Raw genomic sequence first — 17,721 nt, 5'->3', positions numbered from 1 at the left:
ATCCATCTGGCTAGGTACAATTAGGTGGTTAAGAGTATAAGGAATGAGCTGAAAGAAAAAACAAACAACAAAAAAAACCCAAACACAAGAACAACATATCTCTACCCTACTTAAGTTAGGAACTGGATTGCTTGTACATAACAAACTGAAAAAAGGACAAAATCTGTATTGGCACAAAAAATTCTGAAGACAGAGAGAACATAATAATGGAAATAGTATCCATTCACTTTGTCTATCAGTTGCAGGATGATTCTGTTCCCAAACTGCACAAGAAATGACACTGGAAAAATTGAAGTTAAACATCATGACAGAGCCTTAAAATGTCTATTAGAGGTCATCAACATTTCATGAGGAGCAACAAAAGTTTGATAAAGTTCACCTTATTGCTTGTGCACCTGGTCGTTGGGTAAATACTGTACTCAAGCCAGTTAATGCAAATTCTACCAGCTCAGGAGTTTGCTTGTTCTCTCTTATTGATATAGACATGCTTAATAATTTCACAGAGAACTTCATGGCTTCATACTAGATATGCAGGAAAAACAACAACAGTGGGTTACAAAATATGTTAATATACATTTCAGTACAGCTTATGACAAGATGAAAGCCACAAATACCAGTTTGATACTATTTTTCTAATGCTATAAATAGTTCGTATCACAGCTGGTGTAAAAGTAATTCCCAAATAGTTATAACAAAGAGACAGGGTTAGAGTAAGAGTAGACTATGCTTACAGACTTATGTCTTTGATGTCTCTACACCACATTATGAGGTAAAGGGCCTCTGACACAGAGCTGGAAGGCAGTCCATTGTACCGTGCATGGTAACTTACATAAAGATGATTTATCAGACAATTTCTGAATGGTTCAAAAATGTTACTCTTCCCCACTACAGTCCTTCAATCATCTCTTTCCTTATATAGTCACCTACTGTACCTCATCTACTATCACTCATATTTCAGATTCCAGCGAATCAGGGCACTTTCTTAAAAAATTTCTGAATATTGTAAGAGGATATATGAAGCATTTCATAACTTAAATAATACACTATTTATATGATTTTATTCTAGCTTGAGCAAGCAAAATTTCATTCTGAACTTCTTCTGAATATTCAAAGCTCTATAACAACTCTCCTAAAACTACAACTAAGGATGCCCTGTTCTGCACAAAGCCAGCATGCAGTAACTTAATTAAAAACTATCTGAACAGTATTGAAATATAGAGACAGAGCTTCAAGCAATTTTAAAAGCAATTTCCTATCAGCTTTATATTTTTATTAGTAGACAAAGCTACCAATTGTTTGATATCATAGTGGGTTACAACTTACTGATTTTGGAAGGGTTGGATCCACAGCTGTTTCACTATATCCTATTGCTGCATAAAGTTTAGCCTTCTCTTCACGTGTCATCAGCTCTTCAAGACCTGTCACATTGCAAGACGTTAAACTCAGTACAGGTATCTGAAACATCCAAATACTGTTATACACTTTCCAGTGCTTGGTAGCTCTATAACATACAGTAGATACTGTCATCATTGTTCTGAATTAGTAAAAGCAAAAACCCTGAGGTCTAAAGCAAAGTCTTGAGTCTCCTAAAGTATTCTTTAAAATGCAGTTATACTTTTATTCTCACCTACTCTATTTCCTAGCTTACTAACAATGAAGCAATATTTCTAATTTACTTTCCATTTTCCACAACCTTTACTATATGCCCTGTACTTAAGTGAATCAAACTCTAATGCACTGCATGAAATTATAAAATGAATGGAAGTAAAATAGTTTACATTCCATTAACTGCTACTGTTTTCCAGCACTTTCTTCAAATCCCCATACACAGTACATCATGCAGACAAATGCAAAAACCGTGGCAGGAGAAAGCACAAAACGAAGACAGTTCAGAAAGACTTATGGAAAGGATTGTAAGATACCTCTGTAACATGCAATTAACAACTTCATCAGCAAAAAAAGGCTGAGCAAATGTAAACATCACTAATCCGATAGCCCAAATATTAAACAAATCCAAAGTTCCATTGTTAGGGTCTTATTATTCTAATAAGTCATTTTTAATAATAGAAAAAAATACCAATAAATGAACATACTTGAACCCTTTACTTCTTGCTTTTGTTCATCCTTTTTTTCACCTGACCAGCTCCACATCCAACTAAACCAGCCACCAGAATTTTCATCATCTTGTTTCACTCCTGGTCTATAGATTTTTAATCCAGCCTTAGTTGCCTGAAATATAAAAAATACTCAAACAAGTCATTTTCTTCATGCTTCTTTAATTTTCTTAAGAAAAATACAGACCCAAGACATGCTCTAACACATCAAAACATCATTAGACAACCACTGAAAAGGCAACGTTATTTGTTAGTTTTTCTTCTAATAACTTCAAGTACACAGTGCATCATCAGACCAATTCTCACTTGCATAAAATCAACCACCTTTATGAACAAAAAGAGCAAGCAAAAGGTAGCTGATTTTAAGTCAATAAATGTTTCCTACCTCAAAAAAAAAATTCCACAACACTATACAGCACTCTACATCATAACAATGCACTTACAAAGAATCATTAAAAATACATATATAAGCAATTAAATAGCCAGCACAGGCCAAATTTTAAATGACCCCTGTATTTTTCATTTCATGATATATGTCCAAAGCAATAATAATTTTAAAAAAAACAAAAAAACCCAAACAAACAAAAAAACCCCCACATTACTCTTATAATAGAATATTTACTCTAAGGAATATAGAAAACTATTCCTGGATCTGACACATACAGCTATAACAGTAAGGAAGCCTTCACTTCTCCCACATTCATTATTTCAACAACTAGGGGTTGTCCTGTCTGATGCCAGTGATGATTCCAATACTGGGTCCTCACAGAAAATGCAAAGTACATCCAGACTTGAGCACCGAAAGTTTGGGATAAGGGACAGCAAACAACCATCAAGCAATCTAAGAGACAGAGGAGTTCTCAAAACTGCAGTGGACCACACAAACTATTTTTCTTCATGACTAATATGATCCAAAAAGATAGAAACACTTGCAGATAAGCCCTGAATTTAGAGATGCTCTAGTGAATGCGATACCCAAAGTAAGTGAGACAGGGATCCCTTCTCAGCATTCAAAAAACCCAACACAATTAGGGAAAACAGCTGGCTATAAATGAGAACTTTTAAGGGACTTGTCACATCTATCCACCTACAGGCCAATGGAAGGCATGACTCACCACAAAAACACAAAGGCTTCTGAACTGATACTATTGATTCACCTCAGAGAGATGAGGAAGAATGTCAGCTAAATGATAAAAAGTTTGGAAAAAATCCTGCAAAGTCCTCTTTGTAAAGGATACCAAGTCATCAAGCAGATGTTAGAGCAAATGGTCCAAGGAAAGAATGGACAAAGCCTTAGAAAAAAGGGCTGTTGAATCTCTGAATTTATCAGTTTCTAGGACACCAAGGAGCTGGTGTTGAAGTACAACTGCCATGGAGAAAAAGAAGACATGCTTAGAGCTATAATTCTCAATATGTCTGAGGCAGCAGCTGGCACCAGCGTCCAAGGCAAGAAAGGCTACAGACAAAAGGGAGGGGAACTGTACTTCTGCAAGGATGAAGAGAACATTTGTGCATTATTGGAACTAAAGAAATTTCCTGAAGAAATCCTGTTGAGCTTTCCTCATCCTCCATTTACAATGGTTTAGTAATGAATACAGTCATAGTCTGTGGAAAGATTACTCAGCAAGGTAAACTGTTTTGACTAAAAGAAAGGGAGAACCAAGAGCATCATCCTGTATTCTGATTTAGGTGAATCATCTACATAGTATTCTCTAGAATGAAAGCACAAAATTTCTCAAGCTATCTGACAGAGAGACTTGATGCTTGGCTCACTGAAGCTGGTGTTTGGTGCTTATGGCACTAGTGATAAAGATTAAAAAGTGGTCTAAGATTTAGGAATATAAAGTTCTTGCTACAAAGTTCCCAGAAAATCAGATGGTACTGTGTTCACAAATGTGAGTTCTGGGGAGCTTGATTTCAAGGTCCAGAGAAAAGCAAGCCCCTGAAATTCAACTCTAAGGTATGTTTTTAAAAAACAAAAAAGCTTAACAAACAGTAGGATCCTTTACCTGGCTTTACTCAGCCCACATCTAAAGGGTGCTCCTTTAAATTCCTAGTAGACTTAAGGCTAACTGTCAGGATACCAAGCTAGTAGTAGATTTGCCTCTCACAAGTCCTTTGAGACCTTTTTCAGAGGTATGACCTGATAACAATAAGACAGATGGGTTCTGATAGATAGATGGAGGTAGAACAGTTTAGAATCACTGTGACCTGATTTTCAATACTTGGAAATAAATCCAGAGACTTAGCTAGCAGATCTTTCAAGATGCTTTTCTAACACTTTTCAAATGCAAGACTTAAAGCCCAAACAAATTTAAATTCATTTGCTTGTGTCCTGGTTTCAGGTGGGACAGAGATAACTTTCTTCATAGTAATCAGTACAGTGCTGTATTTGGGATTTAGTGCAAGAACAATGTTGATAACACACTGATCTTTTAGTTGTTGCTAAGTAGCACTTATCCTAAGTTAAGGATTTTTCAGTTTCCCATAATCTGCCAGCGAGCAGGTGCCAAAGAAGCTGGGAGGGAGCACGGCCAGGATTGCTGACATGAACTAGCTAAAGGGATATTCTATACCATAGAACATTACGCTCAGTAAATAAATGGGCAAGTTGGCCAGGAGGGGCGGATCGCTGTTCCGGCATCTGTCAGCAGGTGGCAAGCCACTGCATTGTGCATCATTTCTCTTTTCTTGGGTTTTATTTCTCTCTCTTTGTTATATTCCTTTTCATTACTACTGTTATAATAATTATATTTTATTATTATTGCTAATTTTTAATTTTATTTTGGTTATTAAACCATTCTTATCTCAACCCATGAGGTTTACTTTTTTTTCCAGTGGATACAAGCAGCATGGTCACACTGGAGAACAGAAAAATAAAACTAGACAGGACATTCTTTGGGATCTCCATCACCTTGCAAAAAGTAGGAGGAAAATGATAAAACCAAAAGAAACTATAAGGTACAAGATAAAAACATGCCAAAATTAAGTGAGAACTAAAACAAAACAAAAAAACGTTTGCATGAAAAGCACTCCAATACAGCCAAACAAATGAAGTGGAAGGACATGAATGTGTCTTCTGGTTCTGTAAAGTCTGAATAATGATCATACAAGCACCCAAATGTGGGTATACATACAGAAAACCAGAAGGAAGAATCACATTTATGGATTCCTGTTCAAAATTTTGGTTTAGAAGCACCATATCTATCACTGCAGCAATTGCATTCATACCATACTTAATATACTCCAAAAAAAAAAAAATTCAAATTTCTTTCAAGCACTGCCATAAGATATTATCGACATTCATGAAGTTTAGTTATCAATACATCAATATTTCAGATTCTAAACTTCATATTCTGCTTACTTTTAGTCACATTGATTATTAATGGAGAAAGACTACTTCACAGATTTCAGAAAACCTATATAGCTTTCATTTCAGTCTCCTGGAACGATGCTCATTCTCTACATTGAAAACTAAGCAGTATGCTAACCTAGGAAAAACAAGGCTAACAAATTAAGTCTAACTACTCACATCACATTATCTTGCATAATTGTCATAATGTACTTAAATGTATTCTACATTTGCAGTATTCCGAATAACATTTGCAAACAGTAACAAAAGGTCAACACACTACACATACAGGTGTTCAGCCTACATAATAGGCTATCAGTAAGGAAGGGAATAAACTAATAGCCTAGGCTGTTAAGAGGAGAGAGAGGAAGCCTGAAGCTTTGGGTATAATCACTTGCAACTTGACTTATCCTATCATCCTTTGACCATATTTTCCACAGTAGATATTCCTCAACAAAAGTGGAAAGATATTTATCCCAGATCAGTTATTTTGAAAAAGCAGTGTGTGGAACTATTTAATTTTTGCTTAATTACAAGCTGAAACTAACTATGCCCTACAAAATATATATAAATATAAAACATGAAATACAAGAAAAATAGGAAGACTGTATGATGCACAATTTAATCACTAGAACTAAAGTGGATCTGCCTAAAATCTCCGCAACCTCATGTTGCAGTTATTCTTAGACTCACTTAAATGATGAAATTTTACCTCAACTTCTGCTTGTTGCCTTGCTAGAGTGATGTTAAAAATATCCAAGGCCTTTTCGAATTCCTAGAAAAGAGGTGAGAAATTATTTTTTGACAATTTCATTTGGTTAGATTTCACGGCTCAGTTTTACAGGAAATGACAGTAAACAACTCTTTCAGTGCAACCCAAATTAATTTGCTCAAGCTGAAAACTTAAAATAAATCTGGAAAAGCATCAGTTTATGTTTTTCTTTACTGCAGTTATTATTTTTAAAAATTATCTAATATGTTTATTAAAACTACTCACAGAGAAAGGTACTGATAAAGTTGCAAGTCTGGCCACTGAAAATTTTATGTTAACTTATTACTGACTTAGGAACATGTAAACATTTAAGTTTAAGAAAATAGCAAGATGAACAATATTTCAGCCTTTAATGGAAAATGGCTAACCTCCAACAATTTTAAGATTTCTTCATTAGGTTTTTTTGACGTTATCTTTGTTTTATACATGTCTTTATAGTTCTTCACTTGTTTCCTGTGGTGCCGAATATGTTCCCATGACCACATTTGGAGCTTAGGTTGAACATTTACTTCAAGGATGCCATAAATAACATATTTCCACCTAAAAGCAAAGACAAATAAGTGTAGTTTACATTTCTTTTGGTATATTGAAAAGACACCTAGAGCTATGCAGACTCCCACTAAATACAACTTCAAGTTGTGAAAGAGTGAAATCCCTTGTCTAACATCACACTTCTGATCAGTAGCGGAACCTAAGGATTTTATTTTCTTCCACACAAAGTTGACAGGTTGCTATTTCCCCAGATTAAAAACTAACCTTGTACAAAAAGTGCCCACAAGTATATGCATGTGTATGTGAGAATAATCAAAATATATTTGTAAGGAATCTTCTGCAAAGAAATCAAATCTCTGCCATCTGTGTTGAAACGATTTGGCCATTCTTAGATAATAGCTACGTTCTTGTAATAGTACTTAACATATAATGGGGTGTCCTTCATTTCTGATAATGGTCTTTAAGACAGCAAATGCAGGCTTTCAAACACTGTGTCCTCACCTTTGGTTTGAGGTACTCACCAATGTTTTTTAATACTCCTAGCTTAAGAAAAACAACAACAAAAGAGAAGACTTTGTTTCAGAAGGAAATGAGTTCTAACCTGCTTAAGTAAGAAACAGTCCCTTTGTAATTATTTCAAATTAACAACTACCAAATTATTTTCAAAGCCTGAGGTGGCCTACCATGTCTTGGCATTGTTGTGCAATGGAACATCAGGTCTGTACTTCCTATATGGCAGATTTCGAGTCATCATATCAATGGACTCAAGAAGCTCCATAACACTGAAGTACTGAAAAAAAAACCAAACAAAAAAATTCAAACCAAGTGTTAATTTCTGAAAACAACCTGAATCAAGCTTCTTTTTTAAAAAGAAAATAATTTACAAAGAAAAACAAGACTAAGAAGAAAATTGATTCTGTATGTTCATTATAAAATTTCAGACTGCTTTTCTTAGTATTCTTGCAAACTAACTTTTTTACCACAATACATATAACTTCAGAGAAATAGTTTATACCTGTGGCTTATTGAATTCAACAGTTATATCCTGTAAATTTACATCTAAATCCATTTTCGGTGATGAAAAGTCAACATCAGATCGAGGATTCATAAGGAGTTTGGCTTTAGCTGAAATTGGGCGGAATACTAAAAAACAGACAGAAGTTGATATAAAAAGTGCAATTAAAATATTTAAGACTAAATGATACATAATGCTTATCAGCTCAATTTATGCCAGATTAGTCATCTAAAAATGCTAGACTTCAAAACATGAAGACTTCATCAACACAGCTTAAAATATAACACAATCTATACTCAATTTCCAGTTTCATTATGGCAACATTTCTGGAACAAATATTTGTGGAACATTTTCACAAGATCTCCTGTATGCGGTATTACATGGCAGATGTTTCAATTAATAGTTTATATTTTCCACAAATCTAATTTTTTTGGCTATGACATAAGCTATTTATAGTACAAGATAGCTTCAAACATAGCACTTACTTCACTATAATAACTCTTATTCCATAAGGATATTTATTTTAATCTTAGTGATGTTTTACACTGTTGTATTGAGTTTGTGTGGCAAGGTTTTGGTAGCAGGGGGATTACAGGGGTGGCTTCTGTCAGAAGATGCTAGAAGGTTCCCCTAAGTCCAATAGAGCCAATGCCAGCCGGCTCCAAGACGGACCTGCCACCAGCCAAGGCCGAGCCCATCAGCGACTCTGTGATAATATATTTAAGAAGGACAAAAGTTGCAGCAGGCACAGAAATGGCAGCCAGAGAGAGGAGTGAGAACATGTTAAGAGAAACAGCCCTGCACACACCAAGGTCAGTGAAGAAGGAGGAGGAGGAGATGGTCCAGGCGCCTGAGCAGAGATTCCCCTGCAGCCCATGGTGATGAAGACCATGGTGAGGCAGGCTGTCCCCCTGCAGCCCATGTTGGTCCACAGTGGAGCAGATATCCACCTGCAGCCCGGGGAGGACCCCACGCCGGAGCAGGTGGGTTCCCGAAGGAGGCTGTAACCCCGTGGGAACCCCGCGCTGGAGCAGGCTCCTGGCAGGACCTGCAGATCTGTAGAGAGAGGAGCCCACGGAGCAGGTTTTCTGTCAGGACTTGTGACCCCACAGGGGACCCATGCTGGAGCAGTGTGCTCCTGAAGGACTGCACGCCGTGGAAGGGACCCACGCTGGAGCAGTTCATGAAGAACTGCAGCCCGCGGGAAGGATCCATGTTGAAGAAGTTTGTGGAGGACTGTCTCCTGTGGGTGGGACCCCACGCTGGAGCAGGGGAAGAGTGTGATGAGTCCTGCCCCTGAGGAGGATGAAGCAGCAGAAGTAACGTGTGATGAACTGACTGTAAACCCCATTCCCCGTTCCCCTGCACCACTGGAGGGGGCAGGTAGAGAATCTGGAAGTGAAGTTGTGCCCGGGAAGAAGGGAGGGGTGGGGGGAAGGTGTTCTGAGATTTGGTTTTATTTCTCATTACCCTACTCTGGTTGATTGGTAATAAATTGAGTTAATTTTCCCCAAGTTGAATCTGTTTTGCCCATGACAGTAACGAGTGAGTGATCTCTCCTGTCCTTATCTCGACCCACAAGCTCTTTTGTTATATTTTCTCTCCCCCATCCAGCTGAGGAAGGGGGAGTGATAGAACAGCTTTGGTGGGCACCTGGCATCCAACCAGGGTCAACCCACCACAACACTTTACTAAGATTTCTGAATAACAGCCAAAGAAGCAATTTCTGAGAGGCATTAAAAATTAGAAGTATACACGCATATTACATATACAAATAAAATACCACCTACCAAAATCATAACCTTCTGGAATCACATTGTGGCTGGCAACTCCCTGTTTTAAGTTAACCTAAATACACAATGGAGGAAAAAAAAAAAAGTTGCATTTTTATTTCATGATACAGTTTTAAAATATAAAAAGTTAGCATTTTAATACAAGCTTCAGCTAATCCCTCTGATACACAGTAAAATTCAAAATACTAATCTATGTTTTAAACAGAATAAGACTCCTATTTTCAGCTAATAAAAATCACTGAACAGTAAGATGACCATATATTGTGTATAATTTTGTAACTGGCAAAGGACTACTTTTTTTTTTTTTTAACTTCCTCAGATGGGTGTTCTACTTCCATTACATAAAAACCATAATATTTACTAGTTTTCCTAAAAAAGCTATTAGTAACAAGACAATTCTCCAGGACATTGACATAAATGGAAGCAGAACTGAATGTGAAGCATGCTCTATGCTTCACAGTATGAACTGGAATACTAGATACATTATCTCATGCTTACTTACCAACGATTCATCACAACCACCATGGTAGAACATCTCCGATTTCACATTCCAGTAAGCAAAAAGGTTATCCAGTCGTACAAGCTGAAAATACAACAGAACATATGTATTAATACGTACAAATTTTAGATTAATAATTTGGATTTCACAAAGTCTGGATGAATAAAATATTCAGCCTGTTCCTTGCAGACTACGCATCCTTTTATTTTAGAGCCTATACTGTTACCTATTTTTCTTGATCTCACTTTCTGTGGAAGGAACTAATTCAGCTTGTTTTATTAACAATTCTTTCTTTAGCATACAGTTTACACTGTACCTTGTAGAACAACTTGGCAGTTTCATCATGTAAACACGGATTCCAATTCTTATCTGAGGTCTGAAATGAGAATTAAACAAAGTTATTCCAATATCTATAACACACCAACATTTTATCATCACTGAAACAAACCAGGAAAAAAAGAAGGACATCATCATAATTAAACCCCACTGAAAATAATGGGACACCATCTTCTAATTCAAGACGTTTTAGCCATTATTTTAAGTAGAAACTTGATAAGGCTACTCCCCTCCCAAAAATACACACGCGTACGTGCAGTGACTGGCAGGCTGCACACAAGAACCAAAAGATTCTTTAAAATTCTGTTTTCAGTATTCAAACTGTTTTTCTTTACACCAACATTATTTTTAGGCAGGCTCTTTGGAAAGACATAAACAAGGGACTAGAATTTTTTTACAATTCTGGAAGTACTATTTTAGTTTGAGCCCAACAGAAACACCATATGCTATTATACTTTTTCAAGGCTAATAATAAGCATTTCAAGAGTGAAGCAGTAAGAATACTAAAGCTTTTGCTTACTATGCAAAACTGTTTAGGGGAGGGGGCTGGCAAAAAACTTTCTATGTGCTAGGAACAAGCATTCATAAGACAACTACTTCATTAAAAAAATTTACATTTACTTTGACATATTTCTTTAAGATTATCAGTTGCACAGCAAAAGCTACTGAAAGAGAGCAACTCAGCAGAATCAGCATATTGCTACTACTAGGTAGTCTTCCAGGAAAAAAATGTGTACAGTCTATGATGACTAGTATTAGCACTTTAAAGTGGAGCTTGCAGATCAAAGAACTGAGCTCTGGTTTGAAACAAGATGCCATCCTCTTTTTTTTTTTTTTTTTTTTTTCCCCCTCCCCAATATCAAGTAGTAACTTCCTCTCTTGGGGCTCATGGCAATTTCAGTAAAATATTCATAGATCTGAAAAGCCCAAATCCAAGTCTGGTACTTGGCAACCACAAAGTGCAGCAGGCAGAATAATAAGAATTTCCTCCCAAAGATCTATTTTAATGCTAGTGCTTTATGTTTAATGGCACCCCCACCACAATATTCATGCTGCATTTGATAAACCAAGTAGTTACCATTGTGTGTTGTTCATGATTATAGGTACACTTTCATTAGACAGTATGTTACCGGACAGCACAATAATACACAAAAGCTTAACTTAACCTATCAGTATACATCAACATGCTTTTTAGATGAAAAATAAAATTACCTGCAAACTTAGATTCTGAAGTGAAATCCCAAATGACAAGGGGTTATTCCGATTTGTGATCTAACAAAGCAGGGGGAAAAATACCAAAAAAGGATTATCTTATGCTCTAAATTTAGATTTGAAGTAAATAACCAATAATAAAAATATATAGCAAAGACCCGACAACTATATCTTTTTTGTACCCAAATATATGCTTATAAATATCTTTATGCTTTGGTACCAGCTTTTTATCAGGTTTGTTTGTTTTTAAGACTATGAAATTTCCAAAACTGTACTAGGATTCTCTCAATGTGGGAAGCAACTAGAAGAAAAGAAATCTGACAGGTTCCTAACTTCATGTTACAGTGCACAACCCCTCATGCTGAGATATACAGAAGTACTTACATCATCTTCATAGCGAATATGGATGTTGGAAATTTTCACCTGAAGATTTTTGATGACCTGAGTGACTAGTTTTTCTACAAAAGTGTCTTGTTTCTCTTCTTTTACTTTATCTAAGTTAGAGGAAAAGAATTTCATATTTTGTTTGTATTGAAGTATTTTTAAAATTACACTAGAGAAAACAGTAACATAATAAAGTTTGTATGATATTTAAATTTTCTTTTACATTGTACTCTAGTTGCATAAGAACATGTCCTTTCACTATAATCTCTAACATTTATATCCTCAGACTAGATGGTTTTAGCTTTATTACCTGCTGCATGAAGAATCAGGTAGTTCAAAAGTATGACTTGTACCCACTGATACTAAAGGTGGCCAATACATATTTCTTGAAAGTACCAAAACTTGAATTTAAGATGGTAAGACTTAACATGTATCAAAGAGCAAATTAAACAGAATCTTTAAAAAGGTATAACCTTAAAAATTCTTTGCTACTGGAAACAAAGTTAAGGCAACATATGACACAAACAAGCAATATTTCAAAAGCCTTATTTATATCAGATCATATCAATGCTTCAACACTTTTACTTTCAGGATACCTGTTCTGCAATATTGATGGCAACTACACCTAAAAATCTGTAAATAATAGGTTTTTAAGTAACAAGAGGAAAAAAGGAATCTAAAACACTAAGTGAAAATCCAGCATGGTTTTGGATTAAAATAAAGAAAGAAATAGTGTCACTTTCATTAGCTTTTTCCAGTTTTACCTTGGTCAGCTATTTTCTGCTTTGCTTCTTCTATCCTTTGCAATTCCCTTTGTCTTGCCTCCAAGAGCTGCCTGGCTTCTTTTTCAGCATCATATTTTATGCCTAAATACACAATGTAAAAGGGTATGATATAAAAAACCTTACCCATTTTTGGAAGATGCTGTTTCAAAAGCAATAATTTTCTCATTTTGTTAATAGTTATATAACAGCAAAAAAAATTAGGTGACAAAATGTAAACTACTGAAAGACACCCCATTCCCATTATCTAATTGTATTCGCTAGGAGTATCTACTAGGAATAAAGCTCATGAAAACAATATCAACCCATTCCAGATACTTCTGAAATCCCACCTATCTACATTCACTTTTTTCTCTACATTAACTTACTGGCTGTGGGCACGATAAGCAAATAAACTCCATCAAGAACTGCCTCAACGGGTTGAGTATAAAGGTTTTGCCATGGAATCTGTAGATTAAGTTGACCTACAAACACAAAAGAAAAAGGTTGAGGTATACAGTTAAATAGTTGATTGGAAAGAAAAATATTAGAAAGAAAAATCAACATTAACCACCAAATCTCTGGAAAATTATTATACTGGACAGAAAAAAACAGTGCATGAGGCACATGTCCTTTGGGTTTTTTTTACACAGCACACAAATGAACATGAGGCATGTTTTTCCATGAGCAGAACTATTAAATCTACAGGCCCTCTCCTACTGCCTTGAATTATATTTCTTCTTCCTAACAGCAACCTCTCCCTCCTTGCAAATCCACTGCAGCACCCTCATAAACAAGAGCAGCATGGGCAGCTCATATATAATCACTCAGCTAAACGCTCCCAAACCCACGATTTTTAAAATACATATTTTTCTTTCTTTTTCTGTTGAAGAGTCTTAAAGCAGTGTGTATGTTTCACGAACATGGGGACCCTGAGGTTACACCGTCTCTCATTCTTCACACAAGTGTCAATTGTAATAAACTATGAAATCAGTCATAAGGAAATATATACTTCCAGGGTAGATTTAAGGGAAATATAATGGCTTTAGACTTAGTTTGATTTAACAAACCACTAACTTTTACAAGACAATCAATTTACAATGAGAAAACTTTTCATATTAGCAAAAACAGGGAAGAAGGATAGAAAGGAACGTAGAAGGCAAAATCCGTTGTGGAGTCTTGCTAAGACAAGGGATAAGATCCAGTCCTGCTCAGTTGCTCATCATTGCTGTGTTGGGTTCTTTTCTCAATAATATTGAAGTGATTAGACAAGACTCTAGTATATTTTAGCTTTACTATCTCAGCTCAAGAAAAGGAGCTTCTTCAAAGAGTTATTTTTCAGAAGAGACAAACTTCAGAGTGTACAAGGCATGCAAATCAAGGAAACTAGGAAAACCACTTGCTTAGGATGTCTAGAGCCACTTGCAAGGAAAAGTAGTATGTTTAGTAACTCCTGCATTGGTGCATGTTAAAATGTAACTTACCAATATGTCCTGCTTTAACTTTAAATGGCACATCCAGCTGACTCTGAAAGAAAGTGGTTTAGAACATTTAAGCTCATTTCAACAACTCGTGAAATGTTCCCACATAGGAAAAAAAGATGATGATAACCTTTACAACAAATTTACCTTTCAGCCACTGGAAAAAAAAAAAACCATTCAATATAATGGAACAAGAAAGTATTTGGTTACCAATTTAGACTGTTAAGCCATGCTAGCTAAATACATTCCCAAGAGCAAGTTTCTAGCTTCATAAGCTAAAGAAAAAAAAGGTCTTTCAGTACTGCTTTTGACCTAAACATATTCTTTTAGCAATTGCTGAGAGTTCTAGTTTGGGGGTGGAAGGGGGGCGGGGGGGAAGCTGAATGAAGCCAGCATACACCTTCACCTTTAAATTTAATCTCAAATTAATTAGGCAATCCACACAAGCGCAGAGAAAACAAAACAGTAATTTTTCTCTTAAAAGACAGTGTATCCTAAAATAAGAACAGAAAAAAGTATGTACAATCCAAAATGTTGTTCAAGAATAGTTTTTGCAACAGTTTTTATTTTCACTAACTTACCAGTGCATTTTCTTTTATTTCAAGATTCTTCAGTGCTACGGCTCCTAAAAGCAAAGAAGCCAATAAGTAAAACTACAATAAGCAAAGTAGTAGTGGTGCACACTAAACATCCTAAAGTCTGAGTCAGTGGTCCCTGGCGTGCAGTTCTTCAACTCTTTGCTATGGAAGATATCCACAAGCTACACCTCAAATATCCGTGAAAGATGGAAGATATCCACAAGCTACACCTCAAATATCCGTGAAAGATGATTAAGAACTCACTGTTCTTTCATGTTACACAATAATATCTGAGATTTTCTCATGGAGCTTGCATGTCCATGGAAAAGAACCCCTGATTCCTCAAAGTAAAAATGTTGGAAATTACTGTCACATTTTCTAAGGACTCATTTTGAAATTAAAAGTTTGCCTCTTTTTCCTCAACCATCTGCCTCTTGTGCTTGTGGAAATCCACCAACATTAAATTTGGAGTGAATTTTTAGCCCTCAAAAGATCTTACATATGCAAGTTATATTTATAGGCTTATACAAGTTCACAGGAAGCATTTCAGTAAATCTAATTTTTAAATGTCTTAAGACAACAATAAATTCAGTACTTTATAAACACAGAAAATTTGAATTGCAGGATCTGTTTTTACAATGTACCTGACATCAGACACTTGTCATAACAAAGGTACATTGGAAGGGACCAGGAAACTCGTAACTTAAAAACATGCACATAGTCCAAAGCAATGTCTTCTGCAAATTCTACAAGAAGGATGGAACACCTGCAATGGTTTACCATCAAATTAGTTGTATAGTGTTAACACATGCACATGGAATAGACACCTGATACAGCTGAGCAGGGGCATAAATGAGATCCAGGAAACCAGAAGCAGATTACAGGGCAGGAAAGGAATACAACTTGAGATTGCAAATGATGACTTGATTGACCCAGTAATGCTTTCCTTTGGGGGATGCAAGTTAGAAATGGCCAAACATATGGGGAGACAGGAGCTCCCTGTGCAAAAAAAATTCTGGCAGTTATATAGTGCTGATGGCATTAGACTACTGTTCAATGTACCACCAACTTTGGGAAACTGGACCATAATCTCAAAAATGCATTCATTAGAACAGCTGGCTCAAGTTGTTGAACTGCTGTAGAAGAGAGCTGACCAGGTAAACTAATCCATCCATCTTATAGTACTCGCAAAATATTGTAAAGTTTTTAATGGTTTAATTTATTCATTGCAACAAGCTATTATCACTTTCCAGTAGAATTCTACTGTGCCACCTGACATGTGGCACCATCAGCCTTTCCAGAGAAATACTGTAAGCAGAAGGATGTTTTCTCAGAGCTGGTGGCTCTGCTTTTAAGCCTTACAATACACACATATTGACAGGGACATTAGAAAAGAAAAAAATCAAAGAAAGCATACTTAGCAGTCATCTATAACTAATCTAGTAACTGTAACTAGACTACATAGTCTTTGCAGGTAATAACAAGGTGGAAGTTTTTATATACCACTGGGTTCAATTCCACTCTAAACTTATTCCCTGATAAAGCTGACCCTGCACAGACCATTTTAACACTAATTAGAGGAAGTTTCATATGACACAAACACACACACACAAAAAAAAAAAAAAGGCATTTGCTTCTCCAAGAAGACATCACTAATTGTAACTATTCATGGCAAGTAATTATAATGGTATCCAGAGCAAAGGTTCGGGTTTGTAACTAAGTTACCATGGATAACATGCAATTTCTGCACCTCAGTTGAGCCACAATAAAAATGTTCACAGGCAAACTCTAAGACTACGTGACACGTGAAGCAGTTTAACAGGGTTTCACTTCTTCACTTTTCACTGTCAGCTAAGTAAACATTACCTCTCATTTATCAAGGGTTTGGCACATGCCACATTTCAGCTGAGGCACAGTAACTTAAGCTGCAATAATTTGGCAGCCCTAATGCTTCTAAAAACAAGGTACTGCAAAGTGAGCAAGGATTATTATCTCAAGCAATTGCAATGTTTTGTGATGGAGAACTCATTTTACCTGAGCACATTGTAATGGCAGAGAATAAACATGGTATAGACACCTTTTCAAACAAGAAGGCTTTGACAATTCTACATTAAATGTTGAGATTGGGAAGTGGAGTAAAGAATTCTTCACCATTTTTTCTACACCTATGATTTTATAATTAATAAATTTAAAGGTTTTAGTTAAAATCCTTAGCAGAGACAGAAATTAGTAAAACTTCAATCATCCCAATTTTATACTACAGTACTGAAACACATTCACTGAAATACCACAGTTTACCTATAAAAACCTTGATTGAGGGTCTGATCATAGTGAATGGACTATCAAAGCACACAAAAGGCTACTACTGAAGCACTATGTTTTGTACATTTATAAAACCTTTCTTCTTCCTACACTTGAGAGTGCAAGAAAGAAATTGACTAAACATTCCTGCAAGTAAACAAGAACTGTTTCCAAAGTTACCACACCTCAGCTAGCAACCAATTCTAACACTCATAATTCAAAATGCAGTAACAGATCATGTCAGTATTCTCTTTCACTGCCAAATTTTAGTCTCTATCATGCTCAGCTGTTTCACTTGCAATGAAACATACCTCCAAGTGCACCTGCACTGAAACCTGACTGTTCTGCTGGGGGGGAGGGAGGGAAGGGGGGAAGTAAAAAAAAAAAAAGCCCTCACAAACAGAAGCAGGAAGATCAGGGAACAAAGGCCTGTTACAGGAGATAACACAGCTACTGAATTTTACTGTCTTGGAGCACTGCCAGTGGATGTTAACTGTAAGAATTTCAAAATACATGACGATTTGGTTATTTGGTTTTGTTGGGGTTTTTCTGGGGGGGGGTGGGGGGGGTCCCCCCTGTTGGGGGCAATTGGATGTTTCTTTGTTTTCACGACAGAAATGCATCCAGATAA

General features: G+C 36.1%; 1 protein-coding gene across 4 annotated transcripts in view; it reads right to left on the bottom strand.

The window, feature by feature from the left end:
• Window positions 1-17,721, bottom strand: part of VPS13A (vacuolar protein sorting 13 homolog A) — a 109,531-nt gene that overhangs the window by 86,530 nt on the left and 5,280 nt on the right. For all 4 annotated transcript variants that reach the window (XM_069776694.1, XM_069776693.1, XM_069776696.1 and 1 more), the window contains exons 2-17: window positions 14,793-14,836; window positions 14,215-14,257; window positions 13,120-13,215; window positions 12,734-12,835; window positions 11,970-12,079; window positions 11,586-11,645; window positions 10,354-10,413; window positions 10,041-10,121; window positions 9,536-9,593; window positions 7,746-7,873; window positions 7,414-7,520; window positions 6,607-6,778; window positions 6,179-6,241; window positions 2,094-2,229; window positions 1,324-1,418; window positions 380-522 (exon numbers count right to left, since the gene is read on the bottom strand). In XM_069776694.1, coding sequence (XP_069632795.1) covers window positions 380-522; window positions 1,324-1,418; window positions 2,094-2,229; window positions 6,179-6,241; window positions 6,607-6,778; window positions 7,414-7,520; window positions 7,746-7,873; window positions 9,536-9,593; window positions 10,041-10,121; window positions 10,354-10,413; window positions 11,586-11,645; window positions 11,970-12,079; window positions 12,734-12,835; window positions 13,120-13,215; window positions 14,215-14,257; window positions 14,793-14,836 — 1,498 coding nt within the window. The remainder of the gene's footprint in view (window positions 1-379; window positions 523-1,323; window positions 1,419-2,093; window positions 2,230-6,178; window positions 6,242-6,606; window positions 6,779-7,413; window positions 7,521-7,745; window positions 7,874-9,535; window positions 9,594-10,040; window positions 10,122-10,353; window positions 10,414-11,585; window positions 11,646-11,969; window positions 12,080-12,733; window positions 12,836-13,119; window positions 13,216-14,214; window positions 14,258-14,792; window positions 14,837-17,721) is intronic.

Source organism: Haliaeetus albicilla, chromosome Z, assembly GCF_947461875.1.
Source record: "Haliaeetus albicilla chromosome Z, bHalAlb1.1, whole genome shotgun sequence".
Lineage (NCBI taxonomy): Eukaryota > Metazoa > Chordata > Aves > Accipitriformes > Accipitridae > Haliaeetus > Haliaeetus albicilla.
This window is presented reverse-complemented; position numbering and strand designations above follow the sequence as displayed.